Raw genomic sequence first — 20,036 nt, 5'->3', positions numbered from 1 at the left:
CTGTACCTTACTGTCCTCATCTTCAAACACAGACTGGTGAACATTACAAGCAAAAAGAGAATTTGGGAGATCGTTGAAGTCAATTATTTCATGAAAATCTTCCTCTGCAAAACATCTCTTCAAATCGTTGTCTCCACTTAGAGAGTAGAGCAAGAACTGTCCCCCATCCTCTGGGATGCAGCCGTAGTGACCAAGGCCTCGCATTCCAAAGAAGTAGGAGTCTCCCCTCATCCCTGGAAGCATGGAGAAGAGACAGAGTTACACTACTTGAAAAGAAAACATCACATACACAAGGCAACCTAGAAATTCTTAGTTTGGGGGCTACACGTGGAAAGTCTATTTCACACTACTTTAAAAAAGGCAGTAATTGACCTCTGAAACCAAGGTTAGTTTCAGCAAGGTTCAAACAGAGACTCTCCCTTAGTTCCATTTATTAGCAGAGAAAAAGACCTAGCCATATCAGCATAAGCTGCTGAACACAACCAGAAGCAGGGCATTACTTAAGTGGCTCTTGCCCTAAAACTCAAATACAATCTACTTTCTTTAAGACAGTCATGCTTGTTACTAGAGAGGTACACTGGAGCTTCTGAGCTTACAGGTGGTTTAGACAACAAAACTGCAATGCATTGGGTAAGAAAATGAGAATTACTTTGAAAATTGTATCAGGCATCTCATCTAAAAGGAAAAAAATCCCTGAAAGATAGGACCCTGTTGGAAAGCAGCATGAACACAATCACTGAAAACCAGTACAAAGATATACCACAATTACAGAAGAATGACGCGTTCTCCTGCAGTTTAAGGACAGAATGTACCCTGGTTTGCCATCACCATCAGCAATTTCTTTACTTGCATCTTAATCAAATTAGAAAACAAAAGAACGAATTTAAGGAAATTTCTGCTGACTTTGGAGATTTTAGCCCAAAATCCAGACTAAAATATAATTTTGAGACATACAGAAGTAACAAGCCCATATGGCAAACAGTAGTCCTGCTATTGATACCAGAACAAACTGTGGCCAGAAGGACAAGGGAGGTTATTCTTCCCCTGTACTCAGCACTGGTCAGGCCATACCTTGAGTCCTGTGTCCAGTTCTGGGCCCCTCAATTCAAGAGAGATGTTGAGGTGCTGGAAGGTGCCCAGAGAAGGGCAACAGAGCTGGTGAGGGGCATGGAACACAAACCCTATGAGGAGAGGCTGAGGGAGCTGGGGGTGTTTAGCCTGGAGAAGAGGAGGCTCAGGGGAGACCTCATTGCTGTCTACAACTCCCTGAAGGGAGGCTGTAGCCAGGTGGGGGGTGGCCTCTGCTCCCAGGCAACCAGCAACAGAACAAGGGGACACAGTCTCAATTTGTGCTGGGGGAAGTACAGGCTGGATGTTAGGAGGAAGTTCTTCACAGAGAGAGTGATTGGCGTTGGAATGGGCTGCCCAGGGAGGTGGTGGAGTCACCATCCCTGGAGGTGTTCAAAAAAAGCCTGGATGAGGCACTTAGTGCCATGGTCTGGTTGAGTGGCTAGGGCTGGGTGCTAGGTTGGCCTGGATGACCTTGGAGGTCTCTTCCAACCTGGTTGATTCTATGATTCAAGGGGAGTAAGTAAAGGTCCAACTAATTATCATTACAAACGCAGGTGTTTATCAGTCCTTAGAACAGGTATCTTAGGCATTAGCCTATAAGCCCTGTAGAGCTTCAGTAAGCTGACTGGAAGCTATACAGAGGAGTAATTAGTTCCCTTATTTTTTTTTTTCAATAGCAACAAGCAATCATTGGCTGCTTTTTGTCCTCATAACATAAGGAATTAGAGAGTTACATAAGCAGTGTGCTCATCTGTTTCAGATTTGCCCTTGCTCTATTGCACGCCTGCTATCCTCTATAAATAGTTGTAAATATTAGTCCAAATACACTATTTAGGACTAGTGTCCGAAATTAAACCCTATGGGCTTATTACACTTAATCTCAGTAAAGCAAAGCTGAATTACAGAGCTAATTTGCCATCTCTGTGCCTTTCATATAACCTCAATCGTGCTGCTGCTCTGAAATGACATTTGGCTGATGACAGAGCACATTGTTCCATAACCTTATGTTACTGAAATGTCAGTAATTGTTATCACCCAAGTCTCAGAGTTAACAACACAAGTCCACAAAACCATGCTAAACTCATGGCCAAGTGTCAGTTTGGAGTGCTGAGTCCATGCTTACCACACTCTTAAATTAGTGGTAGAGACAGATTCATTAGTTAGTTTCACTCAGAACAATTAAGGTTGGAAGGGGCCTGCAGAGGCCATCTAGTATGAGCCACAAGGTCAGAGCAAGACAATTCAGGACCTTGTCCAGGGGTAAATGTTGTACAGAAATACCACTCATACTGCATAGAATGCATCTGCAGAGGTGGAACATCACAGGATCTTAGCTGTCCTCCTTTTCCAGGTACTAAAATGCGTAACACAGCTAAAACCAGAATAGTTTCCTAGTCCTGCACTCCATGTATGTCATTTAGGAGGGAGGGGTTTCAAACACACAAGGATGCAATGCTGTAAAGAAGCAAGTACAGTAGGAAAGCCTCAGGTCAATGAACTCTTTTCATTGTGTCAACCTGAGGACAGGCTTTTTGACAATCAAATACACACTAAGATTTTCAGCTGCTCAGTCTGATATTAACATAACTATCCTCAACTAATTGCAGCTTAAGAATTTCATTCTAATGGAGGAGGGAGGGAATAAGCCTAAAAGAATGACAGAGAATGTAGCTATAACTTCAACAGTACACATTGACACAGGAGGAACTCAATATTACAGCAATATTGCTTCTAATATTTGAACCAAGTCACTTACACCTAGTATTACCATAGAAAATAAACATACCCAGGTAAGTACTATAAAGAAATCCTCACAGCAGCTGGGGAAGAAACTTAAACTCAGAATGTATCACCACTCTGGCAGAAGATATTAATAGATCATCTGCTCCAAACACAATCACCTCTCTGTTTGTCATCGTGTCAAGCCTATGTCAAAATGAGATTTGATGCTTTTAGGTTTATGAAAATAATGCTTCAAGCTCTGCATGTTACAAAAATATCATATATATGGCAGTGAGCATGAAACACTTCATTCACAACAGGCAAACAACTTGCAGTCAGTGAAGACAGTGACTTTTTTGGTTACGCTGGGCAAAATCCTTTTTCTCCCACTGGCATTAAGCTGGAAGGAATGTTTCAAAGCCAACTTTGCCCAACAGACTCAAGAGGATAAAGATGACAGGCTGGTATGAAATAGTTGGAGGAATTCTGATTATGAATTAATACTCAATAAGCATTCTAGTGAGGAGGAACATTAACTGAAACTTGGAGTAGTGTGCTAGTTTGAGCCTAGCTAGAATGTTTGGGTGAGAAGAACTAGATTACAGGCTGTGGAAGGAAAACAAGGCTGATGTCTACCTCACACATAGGCTTGCTGAGATGTATAAAAACAAGAATCAAAACATACATAAGGCACAACAACTTCTCCTGCTGGGGAGCTCTGAGCTACATTTCTCTCTCTGACCTCACCCTCCATTTTTCTGATTAATCCACTTTGCTTCCTACCCTCCTGGCTGAACCTCCATTCTTCCTCAGGTCTGGGGTAAGGTTGAGAGGGGTAGGGGGAAGCTGAAGGGGCAGTTTGGGAGCCCCTCCTGGGGACTCAGGTTCCTGGGAGGGCTGTTGTGTTTCTGTATTCCCTTTTCCCTTGTCTATTTGTCTATAACTGTATATACTGTAAATATCTGCTTGTGTATTGAGCTAAGCTGTAACTATAAGCTTCATTCAATTTCCAGAGCTAGCTCAGTCTAGTCTGGGTGATTTCCAAAGCAGGGGGGGCAGCTAACACCTAAACCATCACAAGTAGTGAAGCTTAAGAGCCTCAAGAATGTCCTAGGATGCAACAAAATCAGAATCTGCTAGCTAAATGGAACTTAGAGGGAACACAGTACACTGATTTGTTTTCTATATACATCTTTATTTACATTGGCTGGCTTAAGCTGTACTTTTTAGTCTGATGAACAAGCTTCACTCTCACTGTACAATATGACAACAGTGTTAAAGATAACTTCATTGCAGTTAACAAATGTCATGCACCCTGTGCTTCAATACATAGCAACTCTATTAGGGTGTGCAGAGAAGGAGCTCAATACACATCAACAGAAGTCAGAAATGTCTGCTTTCTTTACTAAACTGCTGGCAGGGGAAAGGGTTGCTGTGGGAGTTTGTTTTGCTTCAGTTTTTTGTTTGGGTTTTTCTCTCAAGAGAGGTATAAGGTAACAAACAGGAAAAGAAACTTTTAAATTAAGAATAAAGCAAAACCACCAAAAAGAACAGGATTTTAAGGTAAAATCATCAAGTCCATGTTTTCGACCACCTTGATAAGCAATAAGGAAGCGAGCCTATGCTATCTATGATAAATAGGCTTCAAAGTTCCAGCTGAGTTAAAAATAAACATTCTTTCATTACAGGGCAATAATTTGCTCTTTAACAAGCAAAGTTTCTTCCTTTGTTGAAAAAAAATCTTTGAGATGTATTTGTTCAATGGGACTTGGCCAAGTCACTGTAAGGCATGCCACCTGACCATCTCTTTAAAGACCTGTAGGGAGAGGTGTGCACATGGCTGGAGAAGAGGAGGCTCAGGGCAGACCTCATTGCTGTCTACAACTACCTCAAGGGAGGTTGTAGCCAGGTGGGGGTTGGTCTCTTCTGCCAGGCAACCAGCAACAGAACAAGGGGACACAGTCCCAAGTTGTGCCAGGGGAGGTCTAGGCTGGATGTTAGGAAGAAGTTCTTCACAGAGAGAGTGATTGGCATTGGAATGGGCTGCCCAGGGAGGAGGTGGAGGCACCATCCCTGGAGGTGTTCAAGGAAAGCCTGGCTGAGGCACTTAGTGCCATGGTCTAGTTGACTGGCTAGGGCTGGGTGCTAGGTTGGACTGGATGATCTTGGAGGTCTCTTCCAACCTGGTTGATGCTATGTACATGCCTCTTTTACACTTAAGAGAAGCCCAGAATTCTGATTAGTGCTACCTCCATTAGGCAGTCAACTTGCAACACCCTCGATTGTTAAATCCTCTGCCCAAGAACATCCATATTGAGCAGTTCCATGAATTTTACTTTGCCATACAAGGGCCACATACCACACAGTATTAAGCACAGCAGCACAATTAAAATAGAAGTCTCACTGATAAGAGACACATGTTCCCCAAGAGGAAAAATAAACCACCTGCTTGCTAGCCTCAGCTCAATAGCAAGAGAGAACAAACTTACTTGAATCAACACTTTTTTAGCAGACTTCAAACGCTTGGGCTGCAAGTTCAGACTTGGCCTGGGCAAGCTAGCACTTCTGCCAAAAGATGCAACATAATCCATCACACACCTTCGGCTTCTCACTTCCCACACTGCCCTCTGTAATGGAGAAAGCATCTCCTGCTCTGCTCTACAGCACAACTGCACAAACTGACTCAGCCAAGACAAGGCCAAATAAAAAGGTTGGGTCGGGTTTAACTTCATTAGGTAAATGAACCAATTCACTTAGTGGCTGCAGAAATATTCACAGCAATCAGAAAAGAAAACAGAGAGCACCAAGTTTGGGAACAAGCTGGATATTAGGAAGAAGTTCTTCACAGAGAGAGTGATTGGCATTGGAATGGGCTGCCCAGGGAGGTGGTGGAGTCACCATCCCTGGAGGTGTTGAAGAAAAGCCTGGCTGAGGCACTTAGTGCCATGGTCTAGTTGATTGGCTAGGGCTGGGTGCTAGGTTGGACTGGATGATCTTGGAGGTCTCTTCCAACCTGGTTAATTCTATGACAGCAAAGGTTAGGATTGTTCTTTTCAGCAACTAACAAAGCAGTTAGGAATTTATCATCCAAGTTCTCACACAGGTTTCCCTAATGTCTTGTGCTGAAAAAAATCCTTGCCTAGGGTGGTGGCAGAAGACTTGAAAATGAGCTTGGGACACACAGGCACCACAGGATGGCTGGAGCCTGCTTCTATCTCATCTTCAGCATCACCAGTGCATCCTGGTGCAGTAGTTGAAAAGGCATTAGCTCTTTGGATAAGGTGTTTGGATCCCTTGGCAGGGCAGAGCTACATTGTTGAGCTTTGCATCCCCATGGAGAGAATTTTTGATCTGAGGAGGGAATTGGGTAGGGCTGGGTGCTAGGTTGGACTGGATGATCTCGGAGGTCTCTTCCAACCTGGCTGATTCTATGATTCTATGGAGGGCCCATAGGCCCAGAACAGGCTTATACATGCTTTGCCTTGCCTGGACATGTTTTATTGCCCACACCAGAGGTAAACACATTACATGCACACAAAGGGGGCACAATAGGCCTGGCGCCATAAAGTCTGCCCTGCCCAGGTTGGGTAACATGGTTATGTAAGCCCATGCACCAAGCTTATGGCTTACCAGGTGCAAGGCCCCCATGCTGTCACCATATTTGGGAGGTCCAGGCCTGTAGCCCTTGCCTATTATGGTATGCTTTGGTTAACTGCCAAGCTGATTGGTCATTCTGGTGGTCAAGGGGCCATTAATCTTGGTCCACACCTAATAAATAGGAGGTACACAAGTAAACGAAGTGCTTGTGCTTGCCTGCCTGTTTATGCCTGCCTGCTTGCTTTTGCCTCATTGCTTGCTGCTGTTCTCTATGGAGCTCAGTCTCCCATGCAGCCATGCACCCTATTGCACACCCACTGCCTTATTGCTGCCGGCTAAACTTCACTGCCGCTAGTTACCAGGAGCAGAGGCTGGATGCCTGCAGGCGATCGGCGTGACACGGTGCTGAGACTGCACAGCATCCTGCCTCTGCACCTGAAGGTCCTGCCTATGAATTCCCTGGATATATACACAGATGGTCCAGAAGAAGCCAGGAGACAGGGGCAGAGATCATCTGCAATTTCCCCTGAAGCCGGGAGGATTCCAACCTCGACATCCACGAGCAGAGTGTCCCCTGAAGACTGGACATTTGTATAGGCTGTGATGTAGCCCCAGGAGGTGATTGATAACTAACAAGAATTTGTGAGTAAATGCTTAAATGCCTCTGTAATTCTCTACTGCCTTCTGCCATAGAGCAGAAAGAGCTTGGACCCATCTACTGGGCAAGCAGCATATTGACCCCAGGCAGCATTTGGCCATGAGGGAATTCCTCTCTCTGTTTATAGTTGGAATGTTTGCTAGTTATGAACAAGTTACTGTTTGATGTTATTCCTAGAATGTCTTCCATAACCGTGTAAGAACAAATATTAATGCTAAAACTCAGTGGTGGGGGTGGCAAGACTTCAGAATATTGAAACTAATAAATTATGTATTTTTATAGACCATCATCTCACACCAATTAATTTTCCCCTCCGCAACAGTTACCACATCAGAAGTAATATTCAGTCAGTCATGGGCTGGAAATGCTCCCATTTACTGCATTCTAAAGTCACATATTTATATATACAAACCAAATCATAACTACATAGCCTTTATTATGTCTACCAAACATCTTAAGGTTCAGGTGGTTTGTTGTTGGCAGAATTTTGTGGCTTCTCTGAATTCACTTCAGCACTTGTTCTCTGTCAAAAAGCATTCTCTTCCCAATTATTTTACTAACTTAGAACAGAAGAATTTACATTTCAAATCCCTCAAAACTACTAATTATAAATCATGTAATCTAATCCATGAACTGGACTGCCAATAAGCTCAGAAGTCATCTGTTATATCACTATTCCTCTTGATATTTAAGCTCTTTTACACAGCTTCTGACAAGAGTTAACTTCCCCCCCTCTCATATTATCAAAGGGAAGAACTCCACATTGGTGCAAACTCATTCTACAATGTGATGAGCTCAAAATGAGCTGTGCTCTTGTTTCTCTCTTCCCAAATGTAGAATTCAAGAATTTCAAATACTTAAGTTTCAGAAACAGTCAATACAGAATTTCAAGTGGCAAAGCATTAAAAACATACACAGTAACACTCAGGTATCATCTAGCACCAATACTGATGTGAAGTTCTTAGCTGGGATCACACTAACAAAATTCATAGCAGTACTCTTCCTTTTAGAAGGCTGAGATGCTGAGCCCTGAACAAACCTAAGCCTAAGTTGATGTAGCCTCCAGCTAATGCAAATTTTTTACCACATCCATCTATCCCCTTTAAAGTTAGAATCACAGAATCATTTTCACTGGAAAAGATCTTTAAGATCATCGAGTCCAACCATTATCTAACTCAACTAAGTCTCATACTAAACCATGTCCCTTAGCACCTCATCTCTGCATTTTTTAAGCATCTCCAGAGATGGGGATTCAATCACCTCCCAGGGGAGACTACTGCACTGGTAGAAAACCCTTTCCTTGAAGAAAGTTCTTCTATACTCAAATCTCAACCCTGATGCACCTTGAGGCCATTTCCTCTACTCCCAGTAATCTGTGTTGCTTTGCTAGGGTTTTTGACCCTATATTTACAAATCAAACAACATATTACACAGAATAAAGTACACCAAGAGTGCAGTGCTATTCACCTTTGGAAAACCACAGCAGCCACTACCCCTTTAGGCCCTGTGTGGAATCTCCACCTCACTTCTTTTGTACATCTTACAATGAAATAAGTTATTTCAAATGCTTCCTCCTCTGGTCAAGGGGTGCAGAGCTTGTGATAACTCAAAACATGAAGCAAACACTTTTCCAGTGCTTGAGAGCAGATCAGGTGGCATCAATGTCCAACCCTGCAGATACTGCAGGCGAAAAAGCTCTGTAAAAATTCTGGGTGGGTGTTAAGGAACCACTGTTGCCTCACTGCTCTTAGAGTTGGCAAGCTTCTAATTAAAATTAACAGAGGCCTGCAGAAAGTTATAACCATTCTGATAATCATTCCATTTGCCAGTGGCTAGCAGAGTGGCTAGCAGAGTGGCTAGCAGAGTGGCTAGCAGAGTGGCTAGCAGAGTGGCTAGCAGAGTGGCTAGCAGAGTGGCTAGCAGAGTGGCTAGCAGAGTGGCTAGCAGAGTGGCTAGCAGAGTGGCTAGCAGAGTGGCTAGCAGAGTGGCTATCCTTGCTTAAAGCGAGAAGTGGAAAGGGCAACATGTACATCTTGCAATGAAGTTAGATCCCTACAGAGCAAAGAACTTCAGCTGAAATTTTGCTGATAAATACAACTTGAGCACTTGGGGTGTCTGAATGGACCAATGCCTTATATTCCAACAAGTATGCACAGACTTATGCATTGCTTTTATGGAAACTAACAAGGCATTTCCTTGGTGAGCATTTTCCTGCTGCAAGAGTTAAAAAAAAGCCATCCCTGAGGAACATCAAGAGACAGGCAAATCTCTCCTGAAATCACTAGAAAACTTTACTTTTGAAAAAACAGTGCTTACCATGACAAACAACATGACTAAAAATAGAATAAAGCAAACAACATGTCACAAATAGAAACTTCAAGTATAATCACTATAAACTAAAAATACTATTGAGTCTTGAGTGCAAACCTGGAAACCATGACCTACAAGGAAAAATTTGGGGACAGAAAACAACAAAGTAATGAAACAGAATCATAGAATCAGCCAGGTTGGAAGAGACCTCCACCATCATCCAGTCCAGCCTAGCACCCAGCCCTGGCCAGTCAGCTAGACCATGGCACTAAGTGCCTCATCCAGGCTTTTCTTGAACATCTCCAGGGATGGTGACTCCACCACCTCCCTGGGCAGCCCATTCCAATGCCAATCACTCTCTCTGCCAACAACTTCCTACTAACATCCAGCCTAGACTTCCCCTGGCACAACTTGAGACTGTGTCCCCTTGTTCTCTTGCTGGTTGTCTGGCAGAAGAGACCAACCCCCACCTGGCTACAACCTCCCTTCAGGGAGTTGTAGCCAGCGATGAGGTCCCCCTGAGCCTCCTCTTCTCCAGGCTAAACAACCCCAGGCCCTTCACCAGCCTGTTGTGTTTCTAGAAGGCTCCAGAAGAAGTGTTGAGACTCTATCTCTGGTCTTCCTAGAATGAAAAAAACCACAACGCCCCACAACCCACCAAAACCACCACAACCAACCAACAACAAAATAACACCACCCCCCAAACAAACCAAAACACAATACATGCAGGCCACAAATCCAAACAGCAAGTTCTCCTGTAATACAGATGGGAAGGGAATAATCAAACCCATCAAGTAGGATTTTAACTTAAAATGTCCACTGCCTTTATTAAAGCTAACAATAAAGAAATTGGTGACTCAAGGATGCAACTCCTGCTGAAGTCAACTCGACCCACATTGAAGACTCTGGTAGAAAGCAGAGTCAGTTCAGATAGCAGTAACTCATTGAAATTTCATTCCATCCTGCAAAGCAAGTGCTGGGGATTAGTATTGTTTTTACACAGTGCTAATTCTTCACCATGGCAAGCTCCCATGGACTTAAATTGAGACATTTTAATTAGAATGAGCAGAACAGGACCTCATGTGACAGGATTAATGAACTGCTGCAGTCTCAAACCCAATATAGGCTATAGTAACCTCTTCCTTCAACCTTCACCTCTGCATCTCCCACCTGGGCAACGACTATTAATCTCACAGTAATAAAAACTACTGATACAGTGAAGCCCACTCACATTTTATCACAGATTTGGTTAGCACCACACAATTCCAGTGTCAATCTCCACAATTCTTGTTACAGAAGTGACAGATAAGGAAGAGGATTTTAGTTTTCAAACGCTAACTGGTGCAAATTCCAAATGTTCTAATCCTTTCCACTGGCATTCTAGCCGTATTAAATTTAGCTGAGACTCTGAAACTATTTTTGGAAGCTTTTAACATCCAAAGGGACTATTCACTTTTGTTCATCTGAAGCAGGGCTGGCCAGATCAAGCCAATTTCAAGACCTGTCTATTGCTCTGAAAGCTCAGCTGTGCTTCCCATGCCAGGGATATATCTTATGCCTAGGAAAAGAACTCAACTGTCATCAGCTTGTTAAGCAATCAGTACCTTTAGTCCTGAAGAAAACAATCCAGGGTGCTCCACCCTACTAAAGCAAGGCTCCAGCCCCATTCCACAATAGAAGATGATACTTGGAGCACTCAGTTGCAGGCATGAAGATTTTATGTGCTATTCTTAAGGTCAAGAAGTTGGGCTATGATTAATCAACCACTGGTGCTACCATGGTAACATTAAGGTACTCAAAAACTAAAAAAAAAAAAAAAGCCCTCCCCAAAACCAAAGAAATCAGAACAAGCTTTCTGATTACCTTCACGTGGCCTCTATGATACTCTATTTTAAGCAAACAGTTTTATAAGAGGCACACAGCATTAGCATGTTGCTGGCCTTCTGCCAGACCTGTCACCTCACACAGGGGTCAGTAGAACAGTCGTTTAACAGCCCTCTTGCTTGTAACAGAATTCATAACTATATCCCAGTTCTAACCAAGATCTACTTTCCCTTTCCATATTGGGAGGGGGAAAAAAAAAAGGAGGAAGACATCACATAGGTCAAAATTACATGTAACAGGAGTCGTGCACAGCACTTAAATCCTAGAATTATACTCCACATCGTGATGACTTACAAGAAAATTTCAAGGCTTCCTTGAAAAGGATTTTCTTCTGGTATGCACAAGGAATTAACAACTTTAGAATCATTAAAGACACCAGTGCAACGTCCAGCCTGGTTGATTCTATGATTTTTAGTGCCAACAAAGACAAGCCATTGAATCTGAATTCACACTACAGTATTTGGTAGATGACAGACAAACTAGGTGTGATGATTTGGGTGTTACCTGCCCTTCCACACTTAGGAAATCACCCAGACTAGACTCAGCCAGCTCTGGTAATATGAGTGAAGCTTATATTCACAGCTAGCACAATATACAAGCAGATATTTACAGTATATACAGTTATAGACAGGAATAGACAAGGGAAAAGGGAATACAGAAACACAACAGCCCTCCCAGAAACCTGAGTCCCCAGGAAGGGCTCTCAACCACCCCTTCACCTTCCCCCTACCCCTCTCAACCTTACCCCAGTCCCAGGGAAGAATGGAGGTTCAGCCAGGGGGGTTAGGAAGCAAAGTGGATTAGTAAAAAAAAAATAGAAGGTGAGGTTAGAGAGAGAGATGCAGCTCAGAGCTCCCCAGCAGGTGAAGTGAGAGTGGTTATCTATGGTTCTACTTCTTGTTCTTATACATCTCAGCAAGCCTATGAGGGAAGTAGACATCACCATTGTTTTCCTTCCACAGCCTCTAATCTAATTCTTCTCACCAAAGCATTCTAGCTTGCTTCAAACTAGCACACTAGGTTAGACAGCTGACACTACCTTCTCACACGTTTTAAAAGAAAGGGAAAGTTCTGCTGTTAAAACACACAAATGTACCAGTTAACAATGCAAATAATCCACACAAAATCTTCTTCTGTCCTTGTTTACTGTGCTGCAATTGTAGTATTGGCCGAGTATCCAGACTCCCTCCCAGCTCCTGAGGAGTGATGTGTAACCATCTCGTTTCAGTTTGGTGCAAGAAAAAACCACAGCCGTTTCTTTTTCTATGAAAGCACATTATTCCCGTGAAAGTTTTCCTTTTCTACAGAGGAACCACTCCAACGAGTTAACCAAAGAGCAAATCAATTTGTAAGCACAGAACTTGAAAACCCAGCACAGCAGCTCGTGTAAAGCATAACCTTCAAGCAAACCACACTTCCCATTTCCACGGTTTCATTCCACTGCATGTGATACATTTCATCTTTTAGTAAACTAAAGTTCACATCCGAGCAGTAAAGGAAGCAAAATATTTTAAAGAGATACAAAAGAACCTAGGAGGATTGCAGGAGGAAAAGAATAGCCCCGCAACTCTGGAGATCTACCTGCTACACGAAAAAACACGTCGGTGTGGGATGCTGCAGCTAACTTCCAAGCAGCCCCAGAGGAACGTCCCTTAGGGATACTGGGACGCACTGCGTTCCTGCACGCTAGAAGTTGTGCAAGTAGCCGGGACAGGTCCGCACCGTTGCAAGGGCGCACCTGCTCCGAGAAGAGACCCAGCGCCTGCCGCCCGGCTGCAAAGCCCCGTCTCTGGCCTCCTCCGCTCCCCTCCCTCCACCTGCCCCACACGCGGGGATAACACAGCTGAGTGGGCACCGTGCAGAGCCCAGCTGACGGCTGAGGTCCTTCCTAACCTGAACTACGGCGTGGTTCTATCCCGCCAAGCTCCTCTCCATCACCAGCGGACGAGCCACCTGATCCGGAGGACAAGCCTCCCCCGCTCGCCGCTGCTCCCGCCCACCGCCATTTCCCACTGCCCGCGTGGGGCCGCGCAGTGGGCACCGACCCCCGCCGGGAGAGCGCCGAACCCCACCGGAGGGATGCCTGCCGGACGCCCGCGGGGGGCAACTCCGGGCTTGCCCCGCAGCCCGCCCGGCATCCCCTCGCCCCCCAAACGCCGCCGCTCAAAGAAGCCCCAAGATAAAAACGGAGCCCAGAGAGGGAGCAGGACCGCAGGCGCTTACATAACCCCGCCACGGCGGGCGCACGGCGCCAGGTCGGCGGGGCAGGACAGGGTTGCAACGAAGCAGCCCCACCGGGGAAGGAGCCCCTCACAGCTGCAGCCCTGCCCTTACCTGCTGCGGCCCTCTCGTCCTTCGCCTCCCTGCCCTCTCCCCTGTGGCTGAGCCCCGAGGAGCGCACCGCCGGCTTCCTAACGAGCACCCCGCACCTCTCGTCTGCCCGCGCCGCTGAGGAGAAGGTGGGGGGCGAGGAGGGAGGGGCGAGACACCGCTGCAAGCCAATCGGCAGCCCCCTCTCTTCAAACGAGCAGCCCACCTTCACCAATAAGCATGCGAGGAACAACACAACCCCGCCCCCCACCATCTGGTCACGCCCCTCACCTCCGCCACGGGGCGGCGGGGCTCGTTCGGAGCGTGGGCGGCGGCGGGGGGCGGCAGGCGGTCGGTCGGTCGAGGTAGCGGTTTTGTCCCTTCCTTGTGGGGCTAGGTGAGCCGAGGGAGGATTTCACCTCGCCCCCGGCACTCATGGGGTAATAGGAACCAAGCAGCGGTTGGTGTCCTTGTTATTAGTGCGGGGCAGAGAGTACCTCCCTCGGGGCGTCGGCCCCGTTGCTCTGAGGTGAGGAAGAGGTAGGGCGGAATGGGATGAAGAGAGGTAAGGTGAAGTGGGTTGGGATAGAGCCATGTGGGATGGGGTCGAGATGAGGAGGGGTGAGATGTGGTGAAATCAGGTGGGATGCAGGGAGAAGAGGTGGGATAGGCGTCCGCGCAGTGCCAGTACACCTTGGCAAACCTCCTAGTGGCCACCTTTGGCGACTTCGTGGGGAGTCTAAATGACTCTAGGGGATGGAGTTCCAAGTGACCATTCCCACTTCTGACCACGGGCTCTTGAAGTGAGCACCATCTGGAAGGGCTCTAGCTGGTGTTTATCTCTTTTTCAGATTAACAGGTGAACAAGGTGTATCTCCCCATTATAGATGGGGCCAGAAGGTGTATTTGAAGGACTTAAGGAATGTTAGGGTTACAGTGGGGAAAAGCAGTGATGATTTTAAAGAGAAGAGAAAGTATTCAGGTGCCCCTAAGGCTTGCTTTATTGAAGGAAGGGCTATTTTCTCTACTCCAGATGTACATCCAAGACTGCTAAACATCACAGCCTAATGCTGATTTTCTGTGGTCTCCTAACTCTGGAAAACAACAGAGAGGGATTTAATCAATAGGGTGTTACAGAAATGTAAATAGATTTCTATAAAGATGACCTTGAAAATCTATATAATGGAGACCTAGAAGGCTCCCATATCATTATTTAACATCCTACTAAAAAAAAAATCCATGGAAGGAATAATTATCCATTAGTTTAAAATACCTAAAAATATATATGCCTAATACAGCATCACTTTTCCAACAGCAGCAGAAAAAAAACTTTATTGGAATGAAGGAGATCAGTAGTGTATCTCACCTCATCTCTGCAAACATCTAACAGCAATGCATTGCAGGTTATCGTACCTGCAGCAAAAGAGTTTCTCCCTAGCCCCATTGACCTGACATGCTTTGATGCATGTCTGCCTTTAGACACCTTCCAGGCTGTCTTCTTTGATTGTTGTTTTTGTTTGTTTATTTAATATAGGTAACTGGTGTAAGTTATTGCTTCTTGTTAGTTTATCCTTGTGCCTAAAATAGGGATCTCTGACTGAATGCACTGCTTTAGGCACTATGAAGAAGAGAAAGCAAGCTATGGGATCAAAGATGTCATAATATAAACTAATCAGGCTTAAAATCAAATTGTATCCTTGTTATTTTGGGGTTTAAGAGTCAAATCTGCTAGGATATCTTCCTTTGTCTCCATGTGTTGCCATTGCATGATGTCTTCTTTTAATATTCTGAGAGGAAAAGCATCCACTGTGCTTTTTCTGCCCAATATATTTTACATTACACACTTTCTTTGTGTCTTCTCATTTCTATACCTCTTAACTGTGTCTTGTTCATTGTGGCCAGTCTCCAGTTTTATTCCTTTTCACATTTTCATTGTGATGAAGTTGCCTCAGCAAATGCTTTCCTTGTAGTTGAATGAGAGTCTCTACAGCGATGAAAACAAGAGAATTCATGTTCAGGGAAAATCAATAACACCTAAGTCAGTACTTTGGCATTTATGTGTATCCAGAGATTATTGCTAAGATGAAGGGGAGAAAAGAGGCCAAACTTCACTGTTTGCAGTAAGAATATCCTTCAAATTAGATAAAAATGAGAAAAACCACAATGTCAGTGTCTTATTGCAAGCATTAAATACTTTTATTTAGATAGGTCACAAAATAATGTATTATTTCTACATGGGAAAGTGGTCCTGCAAAAATAAGAGAGTAAGAATGATTGAGAGAATATCCTTGGAGTTGCACTGTTTACCTACAGAGGCCCCAGTGATATTCAGGTCATGCAGTCCAAGTAGGCACTGTGTGCTTACTCGATGCTGCGGGCATCTTCCCACAACCCAAGTAGTTGTAGAGTGCCAAAATCTGGAGGAAGCTGAAATCCTGGAAAGGATACCAAAGGAGGTGATGAAACAGCTGCTACTTGCAAGATTTGCAAGCTGTGCTTTAGTCCTGCTCCCACAGAACTGAGTGGGAGGTTTGTTACTGATATCTCAGAGCAGGCTTATCCCGTCTCGTCCTGGACCTGAGCTGCTCATTATCTTCAGTCTGCACCTGCTTCTCATCTACGGATTTAATCTGTAAGCAAAAGTGGCCTCTCACATGTACTGAAGCAACTACGGTGAATTTCAGCACAAATAAACCATTGTGACCAACTTACTCTGTCACCTGATGTTATGCTGGTTTTTGATCAGGAAAAGGCAAACACTGGCTCACTCCTGCAGCCTTTGCAGGAGCTTTGGTGACAAAGTTTTCTCTTTTCAGAAGAAATGAGTAAGTAATGTCTCGAAATCTGTAGGTTGCAAAGAAGTGAATGCTGCTGTTGGGATAATCCTGTATTCTCTGGTCATACATGGACTATGATTTCTTGCACATGCCTGAATCTGGACATTAGAGTGGCTAAAGCAAGTGAAATTAATGTTTACTGTCAGTGTTAGCATACCCTTGGTTGTTTCTGTTACTTTCTTAGAATGTAAAATCACAGTTGGATCCATCTAGCTCTGTACCTTCTCTCCAGCAGATGAGACTGAATGCTTAGTTAAACAGTGTAAAAATAGACCATGTATTCTCCTCCTATTTACCTTGTAATTTTCCAGCAACTAATGAGCTGGAGACTTCTGGAACTGAGGGTTGTATCCAAGCTAGCATGCTTAGTAGCTACCAGTGGTCCTGTTCAATAGGAGTTTGTCTTAACCCTTTTTGAGCCCACATTTATGGGTTTTCTTTCCACAACATCCTGTGCCATGATAATTCTTCCCTGTGCAAAAACAAGTCAAGTCTTCTTCCTGATTGTTTCATTAAGTGATCCTTTGTTATAGTGAATTAAGTTTCTGTTTTGACTTTCTCACCATTTACTAGATTTTAATTGGATTTCCCTTCAGCTACCCCTTTTTTCAAGCTCTATTTCCAGTGTCAAGCTTTATTACCATTCTTCCTGTCCTTTCCAGTCTTGCTACAAAACACTACTTTCTTTAGAACTTTGATTCTGCTAAAAGGACTGTTAAATTTTGCTGGCTCCAGGGAATAGGCAAGAGTCATATTTCCAAGCATCTTCAGGACTCTAAGCAATAGGAGTCCTACGACTTTACAGTTCATCACGTAAGGGGAGAGCTACTAATTCCTAACATTCAGGTCCTCATTTTAACCACTTCCTAGGCCCCACACAAATATTTTCAGAGAGCTTTCCACTTCATTGTCCAGATCTCCTGCGGCAAAAGTGATAGCTTGAACCAGTGTCTATGTGTTGTCAGGGTTATTTTTGCCCATGTACGTTGCTTTGCACTTATCGCTGCTGAATTTTAGTTGCTGTTTTATCACCCAGTCACTCAGTACTGTGAGACAGCATTGCCTTGACACCTCTCCATTTCCATCTTGTATGTGTACAGCAACTGCAAAGCAGTTTAAATACAACATATTGCAGATGTTCTGATAAAAAATATGTGAAGGAAAGATCACCTCTTCTCCCCCTCCCCCCCATCATTTATCTGCAGAGTATTTTGTGCAGTTCTAGGTACAAGATTAATAAATGCAATGAAAAATTGCTGCAGAAAAGGAGAATGTCCTGCACTTGATGTAAAATTTTGATGCCTGTAATGTCCTTGCACATGATACTTAATGAGCAGGTTGATCATGGAGCAGGGCCCTCTCCTTCTCTGTGGATTTGGAGATGCAGAGGTGCTTCAGATGTGCACAGGAATGGCGGTTCTAAGCAGTTCTCTTCTGTGAGGGTCAGAAAAATGGGGAGAACCTGTAGCAATGCTCTGGGAACCCCTGAGCTCCCAGTTTTGCAGTGAGAGAGCCCCTGAGTTTGTCCCTGTTACTCCCTAAGCCCTCTGTCTAGTATATCCATGTTGTTTCTGAGCATCTTCAGGGTCAGATAGCAGTCACATAGGAAGCTCGTATCTTGTAAAGCAATGAGAACACAAAGAAAGAGTCTTCAGTTTTTCCATCCACTTCTGAGAGTGAGAGTTGCCTGAAAAAAAGTCTTTTTGATTTGGCATTGCAAAAATTCCATACCTAACATAAAGTCTCACAAGCCAGAGCTTTGTTACCTTACAGCTAATGCTCAGTTTTGAAGACAACAAAATGTCATGTCCCAGTTTCTAGTTAAAGAATATTTTTAACCAAGAGATGGTTTGGCGTTTCGGTTTTGGTTTGTTGTTGTTGTTGCTGGTTTGGGTTGGTTGGTTGGGTTGTTTGTTGGTTTGGGGGTTTTGCTGTTTTGTTCCTTTAATCCTGAGTGCATCATAGATCAAGGGGAAAAACAGTTTTCCTTGAACGTTAAAACATTCTCTGTTTCATGAAAGATAATGAAAGCCTTTTGTTCCATATCAAACAACATCCTTAAAGTACAGTTCTCTCAAATCTGAAATCTTGTGGCCAGACTTAAATTCACCCTTTAGAGGAGTCTGCTGAAAGATGAGGAGGGTTTCATTTCACTGAAATGTGTGAGGTATTTAGGATGACTGTTTTTATCTACTGCCTTCCTGTTTCTTCTCAGCTACCACCCCTACGCCAAAGCACAGCTGCGGGAATTGCCGCTGGTGTGCATACCTGCTACTAAAGCCACCAGCACCTTGCCTCGTGAAGGAGAGGGATGCCAAACTGCAGAGGTAGGATGTTCCAAACACAAGAGATTCCCAAAACAAGAAGAACATGAGCAGGTCCAGAGGAGAGCCATGAAGATGATCAAAGGGCTAGAGCATCTCTCTATGAAGACAGACTGAGAAGAGTTAGGGTTCTTTGGCCTGGAGAAGAGAGGGCTCTGAGGACACCTTACAGCAGCCTTTCAGTATTTGAAGAGGGCCTACAGGATAGCTGGAGACAGACTTACTACAAAGGCATGTAGTGGGAGGATAAGGGGTAATGGCTTCAAACTGAAAAATGCTAGATTGAGATTAGGCATTAGGGAGAAAATCTTCATTGTGAGGTTGGTGAGGCACTGGAACAGGTTGCTCAGAGGAGTTATTGAGGCTCCAAGCCTGGAAATACTCAACACCAGGCTCGGTCTGGCCTTGAGTAGCCTGTTCAGGCAGGAAGTGTCCTTGTCTATGGCAGGGGATTGGAACTAGATGACCTTTAAGATCCCTTCCAACCCAAAGCATTCTATGATTCTGTGTTGCTGAGGAAACGAATTTCCTTATTTCTGTAAAAAGTTGCCTTTTCCTCTTGATATCCTTTCCCCAGTGAATCCCCTGCAGAGTCTGAAGACTCTTTATTTCATAATGGCATCACTGAGGTCAAGGCCTATGTGAGCTACTGTGCAAATTCAAAAGCAGTCCTGGAGGTAGCATCACAATTCAACAGCAGGACTGATAAAGGCATCTCAAATTCCTCAAGAACAAACTGTGATTTGCTGCTATGTCATAGAATCATAGAATCAACCAGCTTGGAAGAGAACTCCAAGATCATCCAGTCCAACCTAGCACCCAGCCCTGTCCTACATCATGGCAGTACACCCAGCCCTACACCATGGCACTAAGTGCCTCATCAAATCTTTTCTTAAATACCTCCAGGGACTGTGACTCCACCACCTCCCTGGGCAGCCCATTCCAATGCCAATCACTCTCTCTGACAACAACTTCCTCCTAACATCCAGCCTAGACCTCCCCTGGCACAACTTGAGACTGTGTCCCCTTGTTCTCTTGCTGGTTGCCTGGGAGAAGAGGCCAACCCCCACCTGGCTACAACCTCCCTTCAGGTAGTTGTAGACAGCAATGAGGTCCCCCCTGAGACTCCTCTTCTCCAGGCTGCACACCCCCAGCTCCCTCAGCCTCTCCTCATAGGGTTTGTGTTCCAGGCCCCTCACCAGCTTTGTCACCCTTCTCTGGACACCTTCCAGCACCTCAACATCTCTCCTGAATTGAGGAGCCCAGAACTAGACACAACACTTAAGGTGTGGCCTGACCAGTGCTGAGTACAGGGGCAGAATA

General features: G+C 44.6%; 1 protein-coding gene and 1 long non-coding RNA gene across 2 annotated transcripts in view; both read right to left on the bottom strand.

Moving 5' to 3' along the window:
* The window catches only part of RCAN2 (regulator of calcineurin 2), a 94,202-nt gene extending 80,456 nt beyond the window's left edge, over positions 1–13,746 (bottom strand). The window contains exons 1-2 of the mRNA XM_064145768.1: positions 13,577–13,746; positions 7–233 (exon numbers count right to left, since the gene is read on the bottom strand). Coding sequence (XP_064001838.1) covers positions 7–231 — 225 coding nt within the window. The 5' untranslated portion in view covers positions 232–233; positions 13,577–13,746. The remainder of the gene's footprint in view (positions 1–6; positions 234–13,576) is intronic.
* Positions 13,747–14,529: 783 nt separating this feature from the next.
* Positions 14,530–19,642, bottom strand: LOC135176636 (uncharacterized). The gene is made up of 2 exons (XR_010302753.1): positions 15,424–19,642; positions 14,530–14,646 (listed from the first exon to the last, which is right to left on the bottom strand). It is a non-coding gene; the product is annotated as an uncharacterized LOC135176636 (long non-coding RNA).
* Positions 19,643–20,036: the final 394 nt, after the last annotated feature.

This window comes from Pogoniulus pusillus, chromosome 7 (assembly GCF_015220805.1).
Source record: "Pogoniulus pusillus isolate bPogPus1 chromosome 7, bPogPus1.pri, whole genome shotgun sequence".
Lineage (NCBI taxonomy): Eukaryota > Metazoa > Chordata > Aves > Piciformes > Lybiidae > Pogoniulus > Pogoniulus pusillus.
Note: the sequence above shows the minus strand (reverse complement) of the source record. Positions and strands in the feature narration are given on the sequence as shown.